This window comes from Zootoca vivipara, chromosome 15 (genome assembly GCF_963506605.1).
Source record: "Zootoca vivipara chromosome 15, rZooViv1.1, whole genome shotgun sequence".
Taxonomy (NCBI): Eukaryota; Metazoa; Chordata; class Lepidosauria; order Squamata; family Lacertidae; genus Zootoca; species Zootoca vivipara.
In genome coordinates, this window is record NC_083290.1 from 3,733,258 (window position 1) to 3,752,011 (window position 18,754).

Below are 18,754 nucleotides of genomic sequence, written 5' to 3' on the forward strand. Positions count from 1 at the left end.
TCAGCATCCAGGTGTGCTGCATTCGTCCAGCTGCTGTGGAACTACAGTGGTACCTCGGTTTAAGTACACAATTGGTTCCGGAAGTTACTTAACCTGACGTGTACTTAACCTGAAGCGAACTTTCCCATTGAAAGTAATGGAAAGTGGATTAATCCGTTCCAGACGGGTCCGCGGAGTACTTAAACTGAAAGTACTCAAACCGAAGCGTACTTAAACCGAGGTATGACTGTATCTGGGGAGGCTGTCTCTGCTGCGGGATTCCCGTCAGGGAGCCCCTCAAAATAGCTACAATTCTCAAGATTTGTGGTTTACATTTAAAGGCAACCCTTTAAATGCGCAGTCATGCCATACATTTAAAGGAGTATCAAGCCACTTTCAGTAATCACGGCTTCCCCCAAAGTATCCTGGGAGTTGTAGTTTGTGAAGGGTGCTGGGAGCAATTGCTCAGACAGCACCTGTTCTCCTCCCAGAGCTACAGTTCTCCGAGTGCTTTGACAGTCAACCTCTCCTGGCAGAGAAGTTTGTGAATTGCACCTCCGGGAGGAGAACAGGGGTCTCCTACCAACCATAGCTGCCAAGTTTTCCCTTTTCTCGCGAGGAAGCCTATTCAGCATAAGGGAAAATCCCTTTAAAAAAGGGATAACTTGGCAGCTATGCTACCAACTCTCAGCGTCCTTTGCAAACTTCAGCTCCCAGGATACTTTGGAGACGCCAAGGCTCTTGCAAGCTATAAATGGACGGTGCGCACGGAAGTAGAAGATCCGACTAGCCAGATAGGAGGCCCCCACCAGCAGCATAAATTTGGTCGAGCCCCGAGCGAGGGAGCCGTGGCACCTTTCCCCTCGGATCGTGTCGCCAGGCTGCCCCCCTCGCTTCCCTCTCGGCAGCCCCGGGGAGGCGGGTCTCTCTCCGGCCTCCGCCCCTCGCCCGAGGCGGCCGCCTGCGCGTCCTTCTCGCCAGTGCGCTCCGGGCGCGCGGAGAAAGAAGGAGGCGAGATGGTGGGGCGGCTCAGCCTGCCGGACGTCCCGGAGCTGCCGGACTCGAAGCGCCGGGCCGAGCGGGGCCTCGACAGCCCCGACTCCGGGCTGCCCCCCAGCCCCAGCCCCGGCAGCTGGCTGCTCTCGGGCGGCGGCGGATCGGAGCGGGGAGGAGTCGCCAGTGCGCTGCCGGAGACCGAGAGACCGGAGACCAAGCCGCTTCCGAAGGTGAGTGCAGGAAAGCAGGCGCCTGCGTCTGTCCCGGTGTGGGACCGGAGTGAATCCAGATTAACGGGGGGTGTGTGCACGGCGATGCAGGTCCAAACGCCAGCTGCGTTAGCAAGGGAGCGTCGAGCGGGGGGATGCAATCCGAATTAGCGGCGCGGTTCAAGGGGCATTAGGGAGGCTGCGGACGAGTGCGCAAGAGGAGCGTGAAATCGGATGCTGGGAATGGAGAGCAAATCCGGGGTATGCGAGTCCATGTAGTGCGGGCTCAAGGCGGTGCAATCCCGAACATGTTTTATCTGACGCTAAGGTTCAGGGGGATGGACTGGACTGTCCAAACTACTCAAGCGAGTTTTTATAAAACGCAAAGCAGCCTCTGCGGATCCGGGCGAGGTCAGTTTGGGATGCCAAACTAGCAACAAATTCCTTGCACTTCCTTCCCCAGGTGGACCCCTCCTTCTACCTCCCCTCGACGTGGTGCTTTTTGAGACCCTTCGGGGATTAGGCAGGTTGTAACCCCCGCTTCCTGCCTACCGGTAGCTGTGGCTCCAGTTTCCCTAACTGGTGCTAACTGGAGAACCCCTCTTTCCCCACCCTAGTATTTTCTTGCTGGAGACTACGGTACCTGCTCAGGCTCCCCATGGGAGCAGTCAGGGTTCCCTTGAGGGACTTCATAGTCTCCAGATCCTTCACATCATGGTAGTAAAGTTAGGCCATCGTGATTACTGTGCCCATTTTGCAGACTTGATGCCGCAGGCAGTGTGGTGACTTGTGTTGGGATTGTCCAAATCTCAAGGGTGCCATCCTTTGCCCAACCTGCAGCACTAGAATCTAGTGGATTCGGCTTGCCATGGGCCCAAATGAGTGGAGCTAATGCTACAACCCTGCTAAATGTTTTCAGTCGGATGCTACTGCATAACACAAGCTAGTGTGTTGATGATTTCTTGTGCCTCTCAAGAGTCTCCGAGTGCATGATGGGGGGTAGTAGGGGGTTACAAGCAGGGAGTGTGGGGGGTCTGCTAGGATCCCCAAGGGCTCTGTGGGTGGGTTATTACTGTATGTTGTAATTATGACCTTCCCAAATTCTCTTGTGGGATTATGGGGCCCAGGCAATTGTCATGGGACGTCCTAATGTTTCGTTTCTTTTTTTCCCTTTTTTGTTTTATTATGACATTTATATGAGGAGCTCAAGGTGGCATACGTGACCCGTAAGCCTGGACATATATTTATATGAATCCCCTGAATCTTTGTTTCATTTGCTTATGTTTTTATGCTGCTCGAGTTTGTATTTTTCTTTTTTCAGCTGGGATCACTTTTCGTATTGCACACAGTTTGCACCCCTTGGAGGTTATTGAACTATTAGGCTGTTTGGAAAGGCTTTGAAATAAATACATGGTTCTCCCCACCCTCCCTGTTTTTAATCTCCTAGCAACCCTGTGAGGTAGGTCTGGCTGAGATGACCCCTGGTGAGCTTCCTGGCTGAGTCCAGGATTTGAACCCAGGTCCCTAGTCCAACCAGTATACCAAACAGGCTTCCAAAAAGGATTCTCTCCCCCACCCACCTCCTGTACAATGTGATTCCCACCTCCAGCACGGTGACAGACCATTTGTGTCCTGTTAATAATTTCTCTTCCAGGCAGCTGCTACGGAATGTAAACCAACATTTGGTGCGCAGCTGCTGTGCCCCCCCCCCAACATGCCGCAACAGGATTCGGAGACAGGTGGGATCAGGAGAGGGAGAGCGTTATCTGGTGTTTGTGGCTTTCTCTGCTGAATATTAGTGCCCCACATACAGATAGTTGGGGGGGGGGGAGGAGGCAGTTACCCACAGCTCAGCCACGGAGTGTGTCAGTATAAATGTACCTTGTCCACTTTCTCTTCTGCCCCCTTTTGCTTATGAGATTGCCTTGCCACATATACTCAACCGCTTTGATTGGTGGAAGTGGTACTGTTACAGGTGCCATGTAATATCTGTTCCACATCTGTTAAGACCTCTGTCTTTTATTGCCTTTGGAACTCCCTGCCTATTGATACCAGCCCTGCCGCCTTCACTGTACTCTTTTCAGCTCCTGCCATTGTTTAGACAAGCCTGCCCAGATAGTTGGTGAGTGTTATAATCTGTTTTTAGACTCTAGTTCATGGGTAGGCAAACTAAGGCCCAGGGGCCGGATCCAGCCCAATTGCCTTCTAAATCCGGCCCGCAGACGGTCCGGGAATCAGTGTGTTTTTACATGAGTAGAATGTGTTGCTTTTATTTAAAATGCATCTCTGGGTTATTTGTGTGGCATAGGAATTCATTCATTCCCCACCCCCACCCCCAATAATAGTCCGGCCCCCAAAAGGTCTGAGGGACAGTGGACCGGACCCCTGCTGAAAAGGTTTGCTGACCCCTGCTTTAAATCTTTTGAGAGTTTTAAACTATTATTGTTATTTTTTTTCCTATTGGTGGCTTTATTTTAATTTTTTTATCTTTTTGAGGTTTCTTTGTAAAAACAAGCAGTGTACAGATTTTATGAAGTTAATAATTTTGTCACTCTGGGCTAGCCTGCATACACGAAAGATAACAGGTTTTTGAAACGATAGACTGGCTAATTTGAAGCCCATGCCGCCTCTTGGTTCTGACTTTGAATCCCCTGCACCCGTTAAGAGTTCATGTGGTGAAGGCAGTTAGGTATAGAGTGTCATACTAGGACCTTGGAAACCAGGGTTCAAGTCCACACTCAGTTATGAAGCTCAATGGGCAACCTAGGGCCAGTTACTGTCTCTTAGCCTAACCTACCGCACAGGGTTGTTGTGATGATTACATGGGGCGGGGGAAACCATATTTGCCACCTTGAGCTCCTTGGAGGAAAAAATGGGATGTGAATGCAATAAAGAAATAAATGTTGAAAATGTAGGGAAACTGGGTTGTGGTTAAAGGGTGTGAAAGGAGTAGCTAAATAATATTTTAGCCTGGCTACGAATGACCCCTCCCTTCCCCAATTTGCATGAATTACCGGTAATTCCCTGAAGAGTATCTCCACCCCTTTATTTGCATACTCCTCTGGAGACAAAATACAAGCAAAGAATAAAATTGGCGGGTTTTTTGTTTTTTTTGCTTTCTTATGTTGGAGGGAGGGAAGGAGGAGGAATTTAGGTTAGATACTACCGTAGGAAACAGCTGTGATTCTTCAGTGTGGCTTCTTTGAGCAAGGACCGAGAGCCTGACTACAAGTTGAAATTCAAGTCAACGAGGGGATGTTGAGTGGGGCAACCCAGCCAGGTGGGCGGGGTATTAATAAAAACAACTTATTATTATTATTATTTAGTCCCCCCCAAGGGCAGGGCAGGGCACTGGGGTGGATGAGTGGGTGTTGATCCACTAGCCCAGCGGTACGCAACCTAAGGCCCGTGGGCCAGATGTGGTTCAATCGCCTTCTCAATCCGGCCCACGGATCAGCATGTTTTTATGTGAGTAGAATGTGTGCTTTTATTTAAGATGCATCTCTGGGTTATTTGTGGGGCATCCCTGGTGTTTTGACATGAGTAGAATGTGTGCTTTTATTTAAAATGCATCTCTGGGTTATTTGTGGGGCATAGGAATTCATATTTCCCCCCCCCCCCCCAAATATAGTCCAGCTCACCACATGGTCTGAAGGATGGTGGACCGGCCCACGGCTGAAAAAGGTTGCTGACCCCTGCACTAGCCACTGAATTTACACCGAGTGTCTTGGTTAGGGGCATTTGAAGCCTTTTTTGGGGGTTGGGTTCGATTGTTTTGCTGTTGTAGTTGGTTAGGAGATCTTGCGCAACAAGCTCGCTTCCCCCAAACAGGTTTTTTTGTGTGTGTGTGATGGGCAAATGCACTTGGAAAGTGTGGGGGTAAGGCTCGCATCTACCCTCTGTGCAAATGAATCAGAGTGGAATGGGCCTTAAGTACGTAGAGCAGGCGACAGATCAGGATTGGATTCTTGTGAAATAGCCCACGTTATTATCTACCAGTAATCTCCCTGGGAAAGATGGATGGATGGATGTTCCAGAAATGGGTTGTCTGGAAGCGTTGTACGGCGGCACGTTTTTTTTTTTCATGGCTTGGTTTTAGGCGGGGATGTTGGAAAAGAAGGAACTTTTTTCCCAAGATGTGTAACTGCCGGGGCTGAGATGGTTCCAGCGCTTTTTAAGGACTGGATCAAGTTAAGGGCCAGGAGAGGTGTGAGATATGTGTTCCACCTCTTCCGCCTTGCCAGGACAGTAGCTGCCCCTGTAGCATCTGTGTGGGAATTGTCTCTGTCCAAAATGCTAAGGACTTGAGTTCATCACTTTTTTTTCCCTTTTCTTTTTGCTTCTTTGTTTTTGGCTGAGCTGATGTTGCTCAACCTCACTTTTCCATCTTTAAAAGAGGAAAAGAAGAGGAGGAGGAGGAGGAATTATTGTGGCCAAATATGCAGGCTGAACTTTTTATAGGACTGCAAAGAACCCTGTAGGCTGAGGCCGTGCTAATAAAAGAAAGAAAGAAAGAAAAAGTAAGAGCTGCTGAAATCAGAATGTGTTGCATCTTTTTAAGGAAAAAAACCAAAACCTTGAAAATGTAAAAGTGTGAACTGTGTCGGATTTGTGTTCGCTGATATGTGTGATGATGAGATTCTTTTGCCAGGAAGGGCTGTAACTCAGGAAGGAAGTATGCTTGGCATGGAGACGGCTCCGAGTTCAATCTCCAATGGCATCTGCAGGTGGGGCTGGCAGAGACACCCTCCTGGAACTCAGGAGGGCTGCTGCTGCCAGTCAGTGTAGACAAGACTGAGCTGGTCTGACTTGGTAGAAGGCAGCTTCCTCTCCTGTGCTCCTAACAACGGCATTGCTACTGTGAATTGCTGTCCAGGGCAAGAAATGTTTTCCAGACAGGGGCCATGCTCCCTTTGGGGCCACATGCCGGTGGTGGGCGGGGCCAGAGGCAAAAAGTGGGCGGAGCAACAAATGCAATTTTTCACAGTCAGCTTTTTTTTTTTAAAAAAAAAACACACTTCCTGGTATGACCTCTCTCTATCTTCCACCTACCGAAGCCAGAGGCATTGCCAGAGTGCAAGGACACAATTCCAGCCAGGCAAAAATGCACAAGGAGGGTCCAGGTGAGGGGCGTGGCTTTCAGAGAGGGGGTGTGGCCTGGAGAGAGTCCCACATTTGGGCCCCGGGAATGAGGTTCCGCACTCTGGCTTTGTAAGATTGGCTTTTATTTATTGGACCCCCTTCCGTTCTCTTCCACGCCTTCAGCCGTTTGATAGCGTCACCATTCAGTGTGTTGCCTGACAACTTCCCATGCTGAAAGACATGCCTTTCCTTTTGCAGGAGACCTCGTCTTGTCCCAGCCCGCTGCTCCCCGGCTGCTCCTCTCGCTTATGCCCTCTGTCCTTTGGGGAAGGAGTGGCGTTTGATCTGTTGCCGCCCAAGGATATAAGGTACGCCAAGAGTTGTAAGAGGAGGGTAGCGAAGACGACCAGCAGGATTTGTCAAAGCCCATCGCTGGGCGCAGAAGCGAGATGGCCTTGTGTGGACCTGCAGAGTCAAGAGCATCCCTGGGCATCGGAGGCTGGGGGCAGGCTGCCACATTTCACGAAGTGCTTGAGGAAAATAGCGCCTTGCGTATTAGAGCACAATTCCCTGAGGCTTGGGCTCCAAGAGCTGTTATAGGCACAAACAGAGGCCTGCTTTCTGTTATCGGCCGACCCACATGCCGTATCGCAGACTGATTTTGGAAGCCCCCTCAAAAGTGGTTTGTCAGGCAGGCTTCTGCTCTGAGAAATCATTATTTATTAGATTTATATCCTTCACCGTAAGATCTCAGGGCAGTCCACAGAGTTTAGGCATTACCAAACAATTCTGCCAGGCTTAAGCAAGCAATTAAGAAGAGTTCACAATGGTTTGTTGATACTTGTTATTTACTTTTTGCTGTTAAATTGGGTTAAACCACAGAGCCTAGAGCTTGCTGATCAGAAGGTCGGTGGTTCGAATCCCTGCAACGGGGTGAGCTCCCGTTGTTTGGTCCCAGCTCCTGCCAACCTAGCAGTTCGAAAGCATGTAAAAGTGCAAGTAGATAAATAGGTACCGCTACAGCGGGAAGGTAAACGGCGTTTCCATGCGCTGCTCTGGTTCGCCAGAAGCGGCTTTGTCATGCTGGCCACATGACCTGGAAGCTGTACGCTGGCTCCCTCGGCCAATAATGCGAGATGAGCACCACAACCCTAGAGTCGGTTACGACTGGACCAAATGGTCAGGGGTCCCTTTACCTTTATTGTATGTTTTTGGTCTTTTTAATGTTGCAAACCGCTTTGATATGTTTTTAAGCAGCGTATAATTTTAAAAGAAACCTATAAAATAAATTCTACAGTCTTTTTAGCTAAAGTGTTCTGGCAGGTGTAACGATGCTAACTTCTGTCCTGTCTGTTTTCTCCCTCTGCTCCGCCCCGTGGTTCACAGGTACACCTCTTCGGTGAAATACGACTCTGAGAAACACTTCATCAACAATATTTCTATGCCGATGGGCCTGGGGTTGTCCTCTTGCAGCCAGACGGTCGTCTGCGTCCCCGACAACACTTGGCGTAGCTACAAAGCTGAGGTGCGCCTCCAACCGCGCCCCCGGCCCAGGAGTTTCTCGAGCACCACAATCGTCTACCCCAAGCACACCAAGACTGTGTACACCACCACACTGGATTACAACTGCCGAAAGTTCGTGCGGAAGTTCCTCTCCAGCGTTGAGCTGGAATCGACTGGGAGTGATAACAACCCTGATGGTTGCTGACTACACTCTCTCTCTCTCAGTCTCTTTCCCTCCCTCTCTCTCTGCTGTTGCAACATGATGGGTTTCTGACGCATCGTAAGCTCTCCACTCGATGGAAATGGATGAAGCCCTGAATTAGCTTTGCCTCCCGAACGAATTTCCTCTTGTAGCTACCTCTCCTCCACGGCATGTCTTCAGCCTTAAGGATCCTGTGGGCCTGCACTTAATTTATGTCTACAGGAACGCAAACGCAATTTTCTCCGAGGGCACTTTCCCTCCTTTCTTTTGCTGTCTTTTCCTCGTGTGGGGTGAAAATAAGCGGACCTTTCTTTTCCGAGAGGAAAGTAACTTGTTCGTGGAGAAGAGAAGGAGCTTAGGACAAAGGCCTTCAAGCGAAAACAATTCCTGAACTGGCAGTTGGAAACCATCCTAGTTGCTCCTGCGCCAAGTAATTTTATATATATAAAAAGAACTCTTTCCAACCTAAAAACCATAACTTATTTTCGATAGTCTCATTTATTACGTTAATGTATTAAGACAGATTTTTTTGCCAGGGAAGGCTGGCTGGTGGTCAAATCACAGTTATAGTTTGTCACTATAAACCTTACCGATTATACTCCTTATGTGTTATGCCTGCGTCTTTTAAGGAAGCCTAAAAATCAGGCCAGTTGTGGTTTGGCATAAAACCACAATAATTACTAGGTTATCGGTTTCCCAGATATGCATTATATACCTTGTTTTATTTAATTCATTGCGGACTTGTCCAACAGTTCGCTTTGGTTAAATTTGGTTGAAGTTGCTCCTGCAGGGCTTGTAGTGAGTATAAAGCTAATATTTACCTTGGGATCATCATCATTTAACTCATCGTTGCTTTAAAAGACGCAACATTTTGCAAATGCCACAATTCAGAACCGCCCGTGAGTGCTTTGGAAAGCTGAGGATAATGGTGGCACAACCTTAGGCAATCTCTTTTGGATAATGACTTTCAGATTTCTATGATGAAAGTAGTAATTCTGTGGCCCAGCAGCATGCTAAGCCGCTGTTAATGGGAGATTCAGAGCCAGTCCTGGCTGCCTAAAATGTGTGCGTTGTGAACAGGTCATTTGAGTAATTCTTCACAGGCGCAAAAGGAAGATCTGACTGGACCCCTCTGGGTCAGATACTTTGGTCCATCTAGTTTAGAATAATTGACACTGACCAGCAGGAAGTCTTCAGGGTTTCAGGCGGGGGGGAGGGGTCACCCTACCTGCAGATGCCAGGGATTGAACCTAGGATCTTCTGCATGCAGAGCAGATATTCTAATATTACTAGGCTACAATGCTTGCCCCAAGGGTCTTAGGAAGATTTGCAGTAGTGTGTCAAAACAGTTTTGGTAAATTTGGACAAAGGCGGAGTGAGAATGCTGGAAACGTACACCCCTAGAAATCGGTCCTAAATACTGAGCAGCATAGAGGCATCTGCGAATTTTATTGTTTCCATAGCAGTGCCTCCGTTTGTGGTCGGAGGCTTCCTGGTTGTGAGCGGTAGATTAAACCTCCTGCAATAATCTGGACTAGAGGTGTGACCCAGTTGGCCATCTCCGATTCAGCGGTAAAGATCAGCTTTCTCCAGGGGAAAGCGGCAGGACAGGGCAATCTGGATGAGCCCTATGTTGTGTCAAGAGCTTCCCCTTCCTCACTAGCTTTTTCTTTGAAAGCCTTGTTCTGTTTTTAGTTTGAAAAACAATTTACGTTGCCTGTTGTAACAGCCATTCTCTGTCAACAAATCTCAGTAAATTTCAGGAAGGCTGTGAGATGGATGGGGTTTTGTGTTTGTGTTTTGCCAGTGGTTCCCTCTACAAAAATAAACAGCTGAGAATCTTGAGGCACCTGAAAGGCTGATGGGTTTATAATGGCACTGCCAAACGGCGCAAACAAGATTTCATTTTCTTTCCTCCAACAGTTCGTCAGCAGGGTCTCTTGTTGAAGTTTCATTGTTATGCTTTTGCAAGCACTTTGACCAAAGGAAACATTCCCTTTTATAAAAAATGCATTCCCTCCTCCCCCCCCTAAAATGTTGCTGAAATATAGAGCAGATGAAGCATGGGAGAAGTTCCTTAGACTGGTTGGAACAGAAGTTGTTTTGTGGGGTGTGCGAGTCAGTTTCACTCATAAGAAGAAGTTATGATCTCTACACCTTAAAGGTGTGCGGGAGAGATTCAGTTTGGGCAAGAACAAGTTTAGTTTTTGTCAGGAATCCAGAATGGAGCAGAAAGTCCAGTCAGTTGAGTTTGTTCTTGCAAGTGTGATTAATGGTAAGTGTAAGGTATTTTGTGGCGTTCTATGTGTGAAGGCAGGGTTGCTTCATGGTAAGAAGGGGGAATTGTTTTTGAGTTATTAATTTGATTATAATTGATGGTTCCTTTGCTGTGAAGGGAACTAGAATCTAGGGAATCTTTTGCAAATGTTGCACACTTTTAAAGATAACTTTGGGGATGCTACTGCCCCCCCCACCCCACCATGCCACGGCCAAACCAAAGCTAAGTTTTCAAAAGCCAGGAACTCTGTATGCAAACAAAATGCTGTAATCTCTGGTACAGGATGCAAACAACATGCTATCATCTCCGTTGCAGGGTGCAAACAAATTACTCTGTGACTGCGTAGTCATAGAGAAACACTGAATTTGTTGTTTTTGTTGAGTTCTGTAGGAGGAGCAATAACCTTCTTTGAAGTAACAGAAAAACCTTTATGAAAGGAGGAAGGTGTATGAGTCATTCCTCACTTAAATTTTGCATTGCTGTTGCAAAAACAGCTGAATGTATATAAAAAAGGACATGTAATTTTCCTACTGGGTAGGGTTACCAAGTAGCGTTTAACGGGGAAATGACTGACGAGTTAGACATTCCTTGAGGAGTGACTGTTTTGTTAGAAATGACCAAGTACTCATTGTCATCGCTGCATACCTACGGTAGCAGTGTGAAGAAGTGATCTAAGAATTTGTAGGGCTGCCTATGGGAAGCTGTCCTCTTAACTTTTGAATCTGTGAGCTCTCTGGGAATACTCACAAGTTGTTGTTGTTGTTTTAAAAACACACACACCCAAGTTTCTAGTTCTTGTGGTAAAATGAACATGGAAAGGTGGGCAGGCCTCTTTGCTGAATTATTTGCATAGATGGCAGCTGACGGAGTAATGAGTGCAAATTTTCCCGTAGAGCCTTTCTGCATACTAGCCCCAGTGATATTTTAACTGGGCAAACAGAATTTGGGGGAGAGACATCCCACATGGGATGAGGGATTGGATTTGAAAAAGGATGGGCTGCCAAGTCCCCAGTGCTGCAAATGGACATGGTTCAAAAATACTAAAAAAGAGAGAGCCCAGCATTGGCAGGGCATTATTGCAGAGGTTACTTATCTTTAACATGTGTGGTATTGCAAATAAGGTTTCTCTTTTTTAAAATAATAAAAAGGTACAAAAATGTCTTTGGAATAGGAAAAGCATCCAGTGTGGACCCAATAGGGAGATGAGATGTTTGCAACTCTTTGCTCACGAGAGTCACTTATTCACATTGGGATCCCCTCAATTAAGTATCCTCCGTAGCTGCAGTCCTAAAAACCAGCTCAGTTGAGCCTATTTATGTGCAAAATGTCTCTGATTCAATCCCTAGCATCTCCATGAAGGACTAGCAAGGATTCTTGTAATAATAATAAAATTTTTATTATTTATACCCTGCCCACCTGGCTGGGTTTCCCCAGCCACTCTGGGTGGCTTACAGTAACATATAAAAACAAGCTGCTGCCAGCCAGTGCAGACAAGCAGTAGGGAGACTATAGCCGTCCAGATGTTGTTTGGCTCCAGCTCCTGTTAACCCCAATGGCCACAGCCTCTTGAGAGGGGCGATCTGGGCAACTCTAGGCTCCCCATCCTTCGGGTAGTGACATTACTGGACTCTTATCTCTCAGCCTTTTCCCTCCTAATCTTTTAGGATGAAAAGCCTGTGGAAGGCAGTGATGGTAGATTTTACTCCTTTTTCCAGCAGCCTTAAGATCATGATGGTAGAGCGCTCGTAATGTTTTTATTCCTATGGCAGTGAATAAATCTGTGCCACTCCTAGAGGTATATTTTGGGGCTTTAGTTGCTAACTTGAAAATATTAAACTGCTCTTGCCTGCTACCTCCAGGATATTTCTGTCTGCAGGAACCAAATAGGGAACTGACTAAAGGGGCTTCCTTGAGGTATTTGGTTGAAGGGGCTCAGGCTGATGCAGCAAAGTAACTCTTGGGGTTCATCAGACATGTCACAGTGGCTACTAACCTACTTCTTGGTTAGGAAATCAAAGGGTTTCTCTTTTTGTTTAGTAACATGGCATTTGAAGAAGCCCCTAGAATTTGGGTGGTGGTGGGTGGGACCTGTCTGGATACTTGCTCTATGCAGATATTTCTCTAGGTCGATGTGCTCTGGGGCTCTCCAAGTTTTGCATTTCCAATGAGTTAATTAATAAACTAGGCCTTGTATCATCCTCATCCTTGCCTCTGGTTTTTTTTTTTAATGATCAGTCTTCGATATCTACCTATATGTGTGTACTTTTAAAAAAGAGGTGGTTTTTTAAAAAAGTGTCTTTACATGATTTAAAAGTTAACTTGTGTTGCCGCGTTCTTGCGAAGTCCTGGATATCACTGTGCAATGTCAATGACATGATTCCTCTCCCTCTCTCTATGACTGTTCTTAATTTGCTTTGGATCCCCCCCCCCATTTTAACTAGTAATAAATTATCTGAAGAACATAATCCCATAGAAGTGTGTTGTGTTTAAGTGTATTGTGTTTATTGACACTCATCGCAGACGAGGCTTGTCACCACTACCATGCTTTCTGTATGTGTGAATGATTACTGAATCTGAAAAACTGACAAATGAAAACATAAGGAATTGGGGGTTATATTTGCTTTCCTTTAAAATAAATATTTTCATAGGCACTTGATCTCATTTTATCCATACCACCAGGCTCTCAGACAAACCATTTTAAATAGGTAAAAAAAAAAAACATATGTGGAGTTAGAATCATAGAGTTGGAAGAGACCACAAGGGCCATCCAGTCCAACCCCCTGCCAAGCAGGAAACACCATCAAAGCATTCTTGACATATGGCTGTCAAGCCTCTGCTTAAAGACCTCCAAAGAAGGAGACTCCACCACACTTCTTGGCAGCAAATTCCACTGTCGAACAGCTCTTACTGTCAGGAAGTTCTTCCTAATGTTTAGGTAGAATCTTCTTTCTTGTAGTTTGAATCCATTGCTCCGTGTCCGCATCTCTGGAGCAGCAGAAAACAACCTGCTAGGTTTCCTAGGTTTAAATTTTTCTTTAGGATAATTTAGCTTGCACTCCTACCTATATACACTTACTTGGGAGTAAGCCCTATTGAAGTCTCATTTAACCATTTCCAATCTAGTACCAATGCAATTAGGAGGAGGGGCAGGGTATAAATTAAATGAATAAATAAAAACCAAAAGCTCCAATGGTAGTTCTAAGCAGCCCAGTAAAACCTCAGATCCAAGGGCCAAATGTGGCCCCTGAAACCTTTTTACCTAGCCCTCAGGACCATTCCTAGGCCACACCTCCTCAGCCATGCCCCTCAGCAGTCCTGCTTCCTTGAGTGTTTTTTTCTTGTCTTCAAACTCTGCTTGTGTGCCTGGATGGAGAATATAAAAAGGGGTGTGTGCGTGTGCGTGTGCGTGTAAACTTGCCTACTATACAAATGCAAAATGTACACTTGCTGCTTCAACCACTTTTGCCTCTGGCCCTGTGCATCACTGGCATGTGGGACCTGAAATATTGCCCAGAAAGGAATGCAACCCTCACCTGAAAAAGGTTCCCTACTGTGCAGTAAAAGGGAGTTCAGGTGAAGTTCAGAGAAGATACCTCTATTGTGTCGTTATTCTTCCCCTGCCCCAAGGGGAGCATACGCCATGCTCTCTCCACCAACTGCAAGGGAAGACGACACTGGTTGGTTTTTGTACACAGCAGAGTGAGAAGCAATGGTTTAATTTTGACAAAAGTGGCATCACAAATAGCACAGATATCAAAGTCCTTCACGAGTACATGAGATTTAAAATAACAAATGGCCCAATATGTGGTGGTATTTTAGTGCTGCTGTATTTGAATAAAGCCCATGTCTCCATTATTATTTTTCACATCTTGTTCAAAAAGCAACAAAGTGTTGACATCTGGTGTGTCTGCAAAACTGAAAGTCATTCCTGTGGATTCCCCAACCCCTTCCTCCATCTATGGAAGGTTAGTTGGATGCCAGCAAACCATTATCTATCCATCCACACAGAATTTTATCAAACTTAAATTTGCAGTGTGCAGACAGCTGTTGGTTAACTTGATGAAAAGATTAATAATCTCATTAGTTTCAAATATAACCATCTAGGGTTACCTCTTCAAGATCTTCATGCCTTTGCTTAAACAAAGCAAAACAGAAGTGTCGGGAAGATTTATTTACGCTATTTCCTGAGAAACACTTGGCATCAGTGCTGACTGCCTTTTTGAGACGTTTGTTGAGATCTTAGAACTCTGTCCACTTTGGTCTGTCTTGGGCACTGAAGTAGTAGTGGAGGACATGCTCTTCCGCAGCAACTGCTCCCTGCCCTGAGGAGGAGCCACATAATGCTGTGGCAAGTGCTTAAAAGCGAAGGATGGCTCTGGCGGTAGGTTTTGCTGGATGTACTCCCCATAACGCTTCCTTCTGTTCAGCCTGTAGACCCACAGCCTCTCCTCTTCTGCTATGGGATCATCCAGGATCCCATCCCAGCGAAGGCTCTCGTTGGAAAGCACACAGTTGTTTTGGGTCAAGAACGAAATGCTGGCAGAGAGAGCAGGTTTGGCTGGAGTCGCCTTTGGGGCAGCACCTTGGGGCGTCGTTCCAGGGCCAGTTTGGTGTTGAAGTAGTTCATGGGGTGATGTCACAAGGACGGAGTTCTTCTTGCTTTTGCCTTCAGGTTTTCCTGCTTCAAAAGAATGGCGTCAGAGGGAAGTCTGAGCACCTTTCAAAGCACATCATAGGGACATACAATGCCTTAGGCCAAGTCAGACTATTGGTCCCTGTAGCACAGGACTGTCAATGCTGACTGGTAACAACTCTTCAGGGTTTTAGGAAGAAAATCTTTACCACTCCCACCAGGGCATGTTGGGGATTGAGCCTGGGACATTCTGCATACAAAGCAGAAGATCTCTCACTGGCTTGTCCCCCATTTCAGCATATTAAAAGATGGGTGTTGGGAAAGACATGCACAAAGGAGCAGCCTTATTTATAGAGTCAACTGGCAGGACAGCAGCTGCTCTTCACCATCATTTTTTTGTAATGACTTTAGCTACAAAATGGTTTAATTATATTATTCAGCCACCTCTGTTCCTAAAGGCAGAATGTTTCAACATCCTCCTGTTGAAATGGAGTGGCAATTGATGAATATCTCCCGCCCTCTACTGCTTAAACTAGAGAAGAGCAGCTACTTGAAACTTGCTCAGGAAAACAACCAACTCTGGAGTCCAATTTCTAGAACAAGTGTTTGCTTCTCCAAGAAAGCAGACCGCCACCAGCATTGTTCCTTCCCTTCTTGTGCAGATTGCCAACTAGCATGAAAGACTACTTGAATCAACCAGACGTTGGTATAAAGAATGCAAGTTTAGGTAGGTTCTTATGCACAAAATTCACAACCAGCCTTGTAACGGCTGCACTAAAATGACATTTGGCAGCCACAGCATGGGGGAAACCTGCGGCCTTCTGAATATTATTGGACACCAGCTACCAAAATCAGGACTGAGAGTTGGTTGGCCATGCTGGCTGCAGTGGTCGTAGATCAGCTGAAGGGCCACCAAGTTCCCCATGGCTGCTTGAAAGGCTAAGCCTCTCTGGCAACTACCCTCAGTCCACTCATGCAGAGCCAGTGCGGTACAATGGTTAGAGGGCTGGCCATGGAGCTCACTAGCTGACCTTGGCCCAGTCACTGCCTCTCGGCCTAGCCTATTTCAGAGAGTCGTGGTGGGGATTAAATTAGGAGCAGAAGAACCATGCACACCACCTTGAGCTCAAGAGAGAAAAGTAGGTGGGGTATAAATGCAAGAAATAAAATACCCTTCACACACAAACACCCAGTTCTGGCTGGGTGAGTACATGCAAACCACCATTTTTGATTTCCCACAATGCCCAGTTTTTCATTTCCAGCCATGCCGTGCTGGGGAAACTGTGGTCAATTTAAAAATGGCAGCTTGCAGGCACTGCTGCCAGGGAGCCCACCATCACAGAAGGGCCTTGGGGGCGCCCACCATTATCTTGGGCTGCCTTCTTTTTCTTCGTCTTCCTTGCTTTCTTCTTGGTGTGAGGTGTCTGTGGGCGTTCCTTCGCAGGTGGCTTTTTGGTCTTGGCGCCCTCCCCCTCTGAGAGGGGGTCTTGCCGACACACATCCATCCTTCCTTCCTTCCGGGTATCTCTTGCTCCTTTGGGTGCTGAGCCTAAAAGAGACAGGAGCCGACAAGGAGTGTTGGACTGGGTCTTGGGTTCAAATCCTCCCTCTGCCATGAAGCTCTCCCAGTGGCCTCAGGCCAGTTGCTGCCTCTTAGCCCAACCTAACTCACAAGGTTGTTGTGAAGATAAAATGGAGGTGGGGGGGGGGAGGAGAAAAATGTATACCACCTCGAGCCCCTTGGAGGAAAAAGGTGGAATATAAATATAAACAATAATATATACATCTTCTAGTATCTGTTAGTGGTCAAGGCGTTGCCTGCATGAATCTTGGGAATTGAATTTTGGAGAGGATACTGACTGATCTCCATTTCTGACTCTAACCCGCTCTCTCCACTCCCTTGGAATTAATAATACCTCAATATATCGTACAAGAGATATATATTATTCTGCTTCTCAAGGCAAATCCTTGAGAACCGTCAACACATCTTTCTGTTTAGTGGGTTTCCTGCGATGTTCACAGCCTGGAAGGGGCCCTTTTGCACTGCAGCAGAGAGGACAAAGAAAGCCCATCCACGGGAACATTTGCAGGACGAAGAAAGTGACAGGATTTCAGTGGGATGTTACAAGATGTGTGCAGATGGGAAATGGAGGAGTGGGGCTCCCCCAAAACATCTGCAGGCAAAGCAGTATCGAAAGTGGGATAGTGGATAACCACCCCAATGCTTCTCAGTAAACTTCCTTCCTCTCATTAATTGACTACTTTCTTCTCAGAAAACCCCAAATTTTTACTATCCCCCCATTAATTTACCACTTTCTCCTCAGCACACCCCAACTTTTCATTATCCCCCCCATAAATTGACCACTTTTTCCTCAGAAAACCCCAACTTTTCACTATCCCCCATTAATTTACCACTTTCTCCTCAGCACACCCCAACTTTTCATTATCCCCCCCATAAATTGACCACTTTCTCCTCAGAAAACCCCAACTTTGTTATTACTCTTGCTTCTCCAAACCCCCCCCCCCCCCAAATTAATTGACCACCTTTCTCCTTGGAAACCTCCTCATTAGCCCCCCCCATTAATTGTTCTCTCTCTCCCTCCTCCCCCATAGCATTCCCATGACCTGCCCCTCCCCCTCCCAATTACAGGTATGCTGAGGTGGGGGAGGGGTCCTCCCCTCCCCCCGCACTCCCTCCGCTTTAGCAGATGCCCCCGTCCTGGGACCGAATCTCTCCGCCAGCTCCGGTGCTCCGCCCCCTCTCTCGCTCCGTGGACGCGTCTCCAAGGCGACAGTGCACGGACTTCCAGGCTCCATCCGCGCAGAGCCGAGATGGGAGAAAAATAGTTCCCATCCCACATTTGGCCTGACTGACACTCCCTACCGTAGCTACCGCCCCACGGCTTCAAAATAGCGCGGGGTGGAAAGACTACATATGAATTCATGCTAGTGCTGTAAATCGTAGTAGTCGTCATCATCATCATCATCACCATTGTGGGTTGGATCCAGTGAGTTTCTGCTCAGAATAGTCCCATTGGGATTAATGGACCAAAAGTTAATGGTCTCCATTAATATCAATGGGCTTAACACTGAATACAACTTTGTGTGTGTGCAATACAGTGTAATGGTTCTATCTCTCTGCCTGCTTACATGCACAAAGAACTATATATGTTTGAAATATTTATATGCCGCCTTTATAGAGTAAAACTTTATCAAGGTAGCTTCCATTTTTTTAAAAAAATATCCCAGCCTCTCTAAGTGTTTATAAAAGCCACAAAAACTGTGGATATATGTGTGCTGTAGAACTGAGTTTTTAACATCATTCTTATTGTATATGGATATTTTAAATTATGATGTATTGATTATTTCTTCTAATCTAAAGCAATTTTCACAATTAAAAAATATATAGCATACAATTTTATTTGTTTTGTAGGATTTACATGCTGCTTGATTGTAAACAAGCAAATAAAACCCTTACAGCAGTTTGTAAAAAGGAGAAAACAATAAAACTATTAAAACATTTTTCCAGGGTTACCATCTTTCAAGAAGTGAAAATCTGGACACAAACAAATTGTTGAACTTTATTATTTTTTAAGAGAAATAACCCAAGGTTTCTTTTTTTACCGTTATGTTGCCAAAAATCCAGGACGAACCTTTGCTTTTCGGAAATCCCCCTGGATGTCACTTCCACCCCTGAAATCCCAGATGTATGGCAACCCTATTTAAACATTCAAAAATTAATAAGCATGAATGATATAGGTGAAAGCTAGATTGAAATGCATGCCGTCATTCTTCATGCCCGGATAGGCTTGCCTAAGTATAAATGTTGTTAGCGGGTGCTGAAAAGAGTAAAGCGCCGCCACGATGTCAAT

The 18,754-nt window shown here is 46.4% G+C and overlaps 2 protein-coding genes across 2 annotated transcripts; one reads left to right on the forward strand and one right to left on the reverse strand.

The window, feature by feature from the left end:
• The first annotated feature begins 960 nt into the window (after nt 1-960).
• RFLNB (refilin B) lies at nt 961-12,714 on the forward strand. Its single transcript, XM_035139841.2, has 3 exons — nt 961-1,205; nt 6,525-6,634; nt 7,653-12,714. Exons 1-3 carry the CDS (start codon nt 996-998, stop codon nt 7,972-7,974), a joined length of 642 nt encoding a protein of 213 aa, XP_034995732.1. The 5' UTR covers nt 961-995; the 3' UTR covers nt 7,975-12,714.
• A 1,219-nt stretch (nt 12,715-13,933) lies between these two features.
• On the reverse strand, nt 13,934-17,699 carry LIAT1 (ligand of ATE1). Its single transcript, XM_035139961.2, has 3 exons — nt 17,531-17,699; nt 16,246-16,431; nt 13,934-14,927 (listed from the first exon to the last, which is right to left on the reverse strand). Exons 1-3 carry the CDS (start codon nt 17,697-17,699, stop codon nt 14,422-14,424), a joined length of 861 nt encoding a protein of 286 aa, XP_034995852.1. The 3' UTR covers nt 13,934-14,421.
• Nucleotides 17,700-18,754: the final 1,055 nt, after the last annotated feature.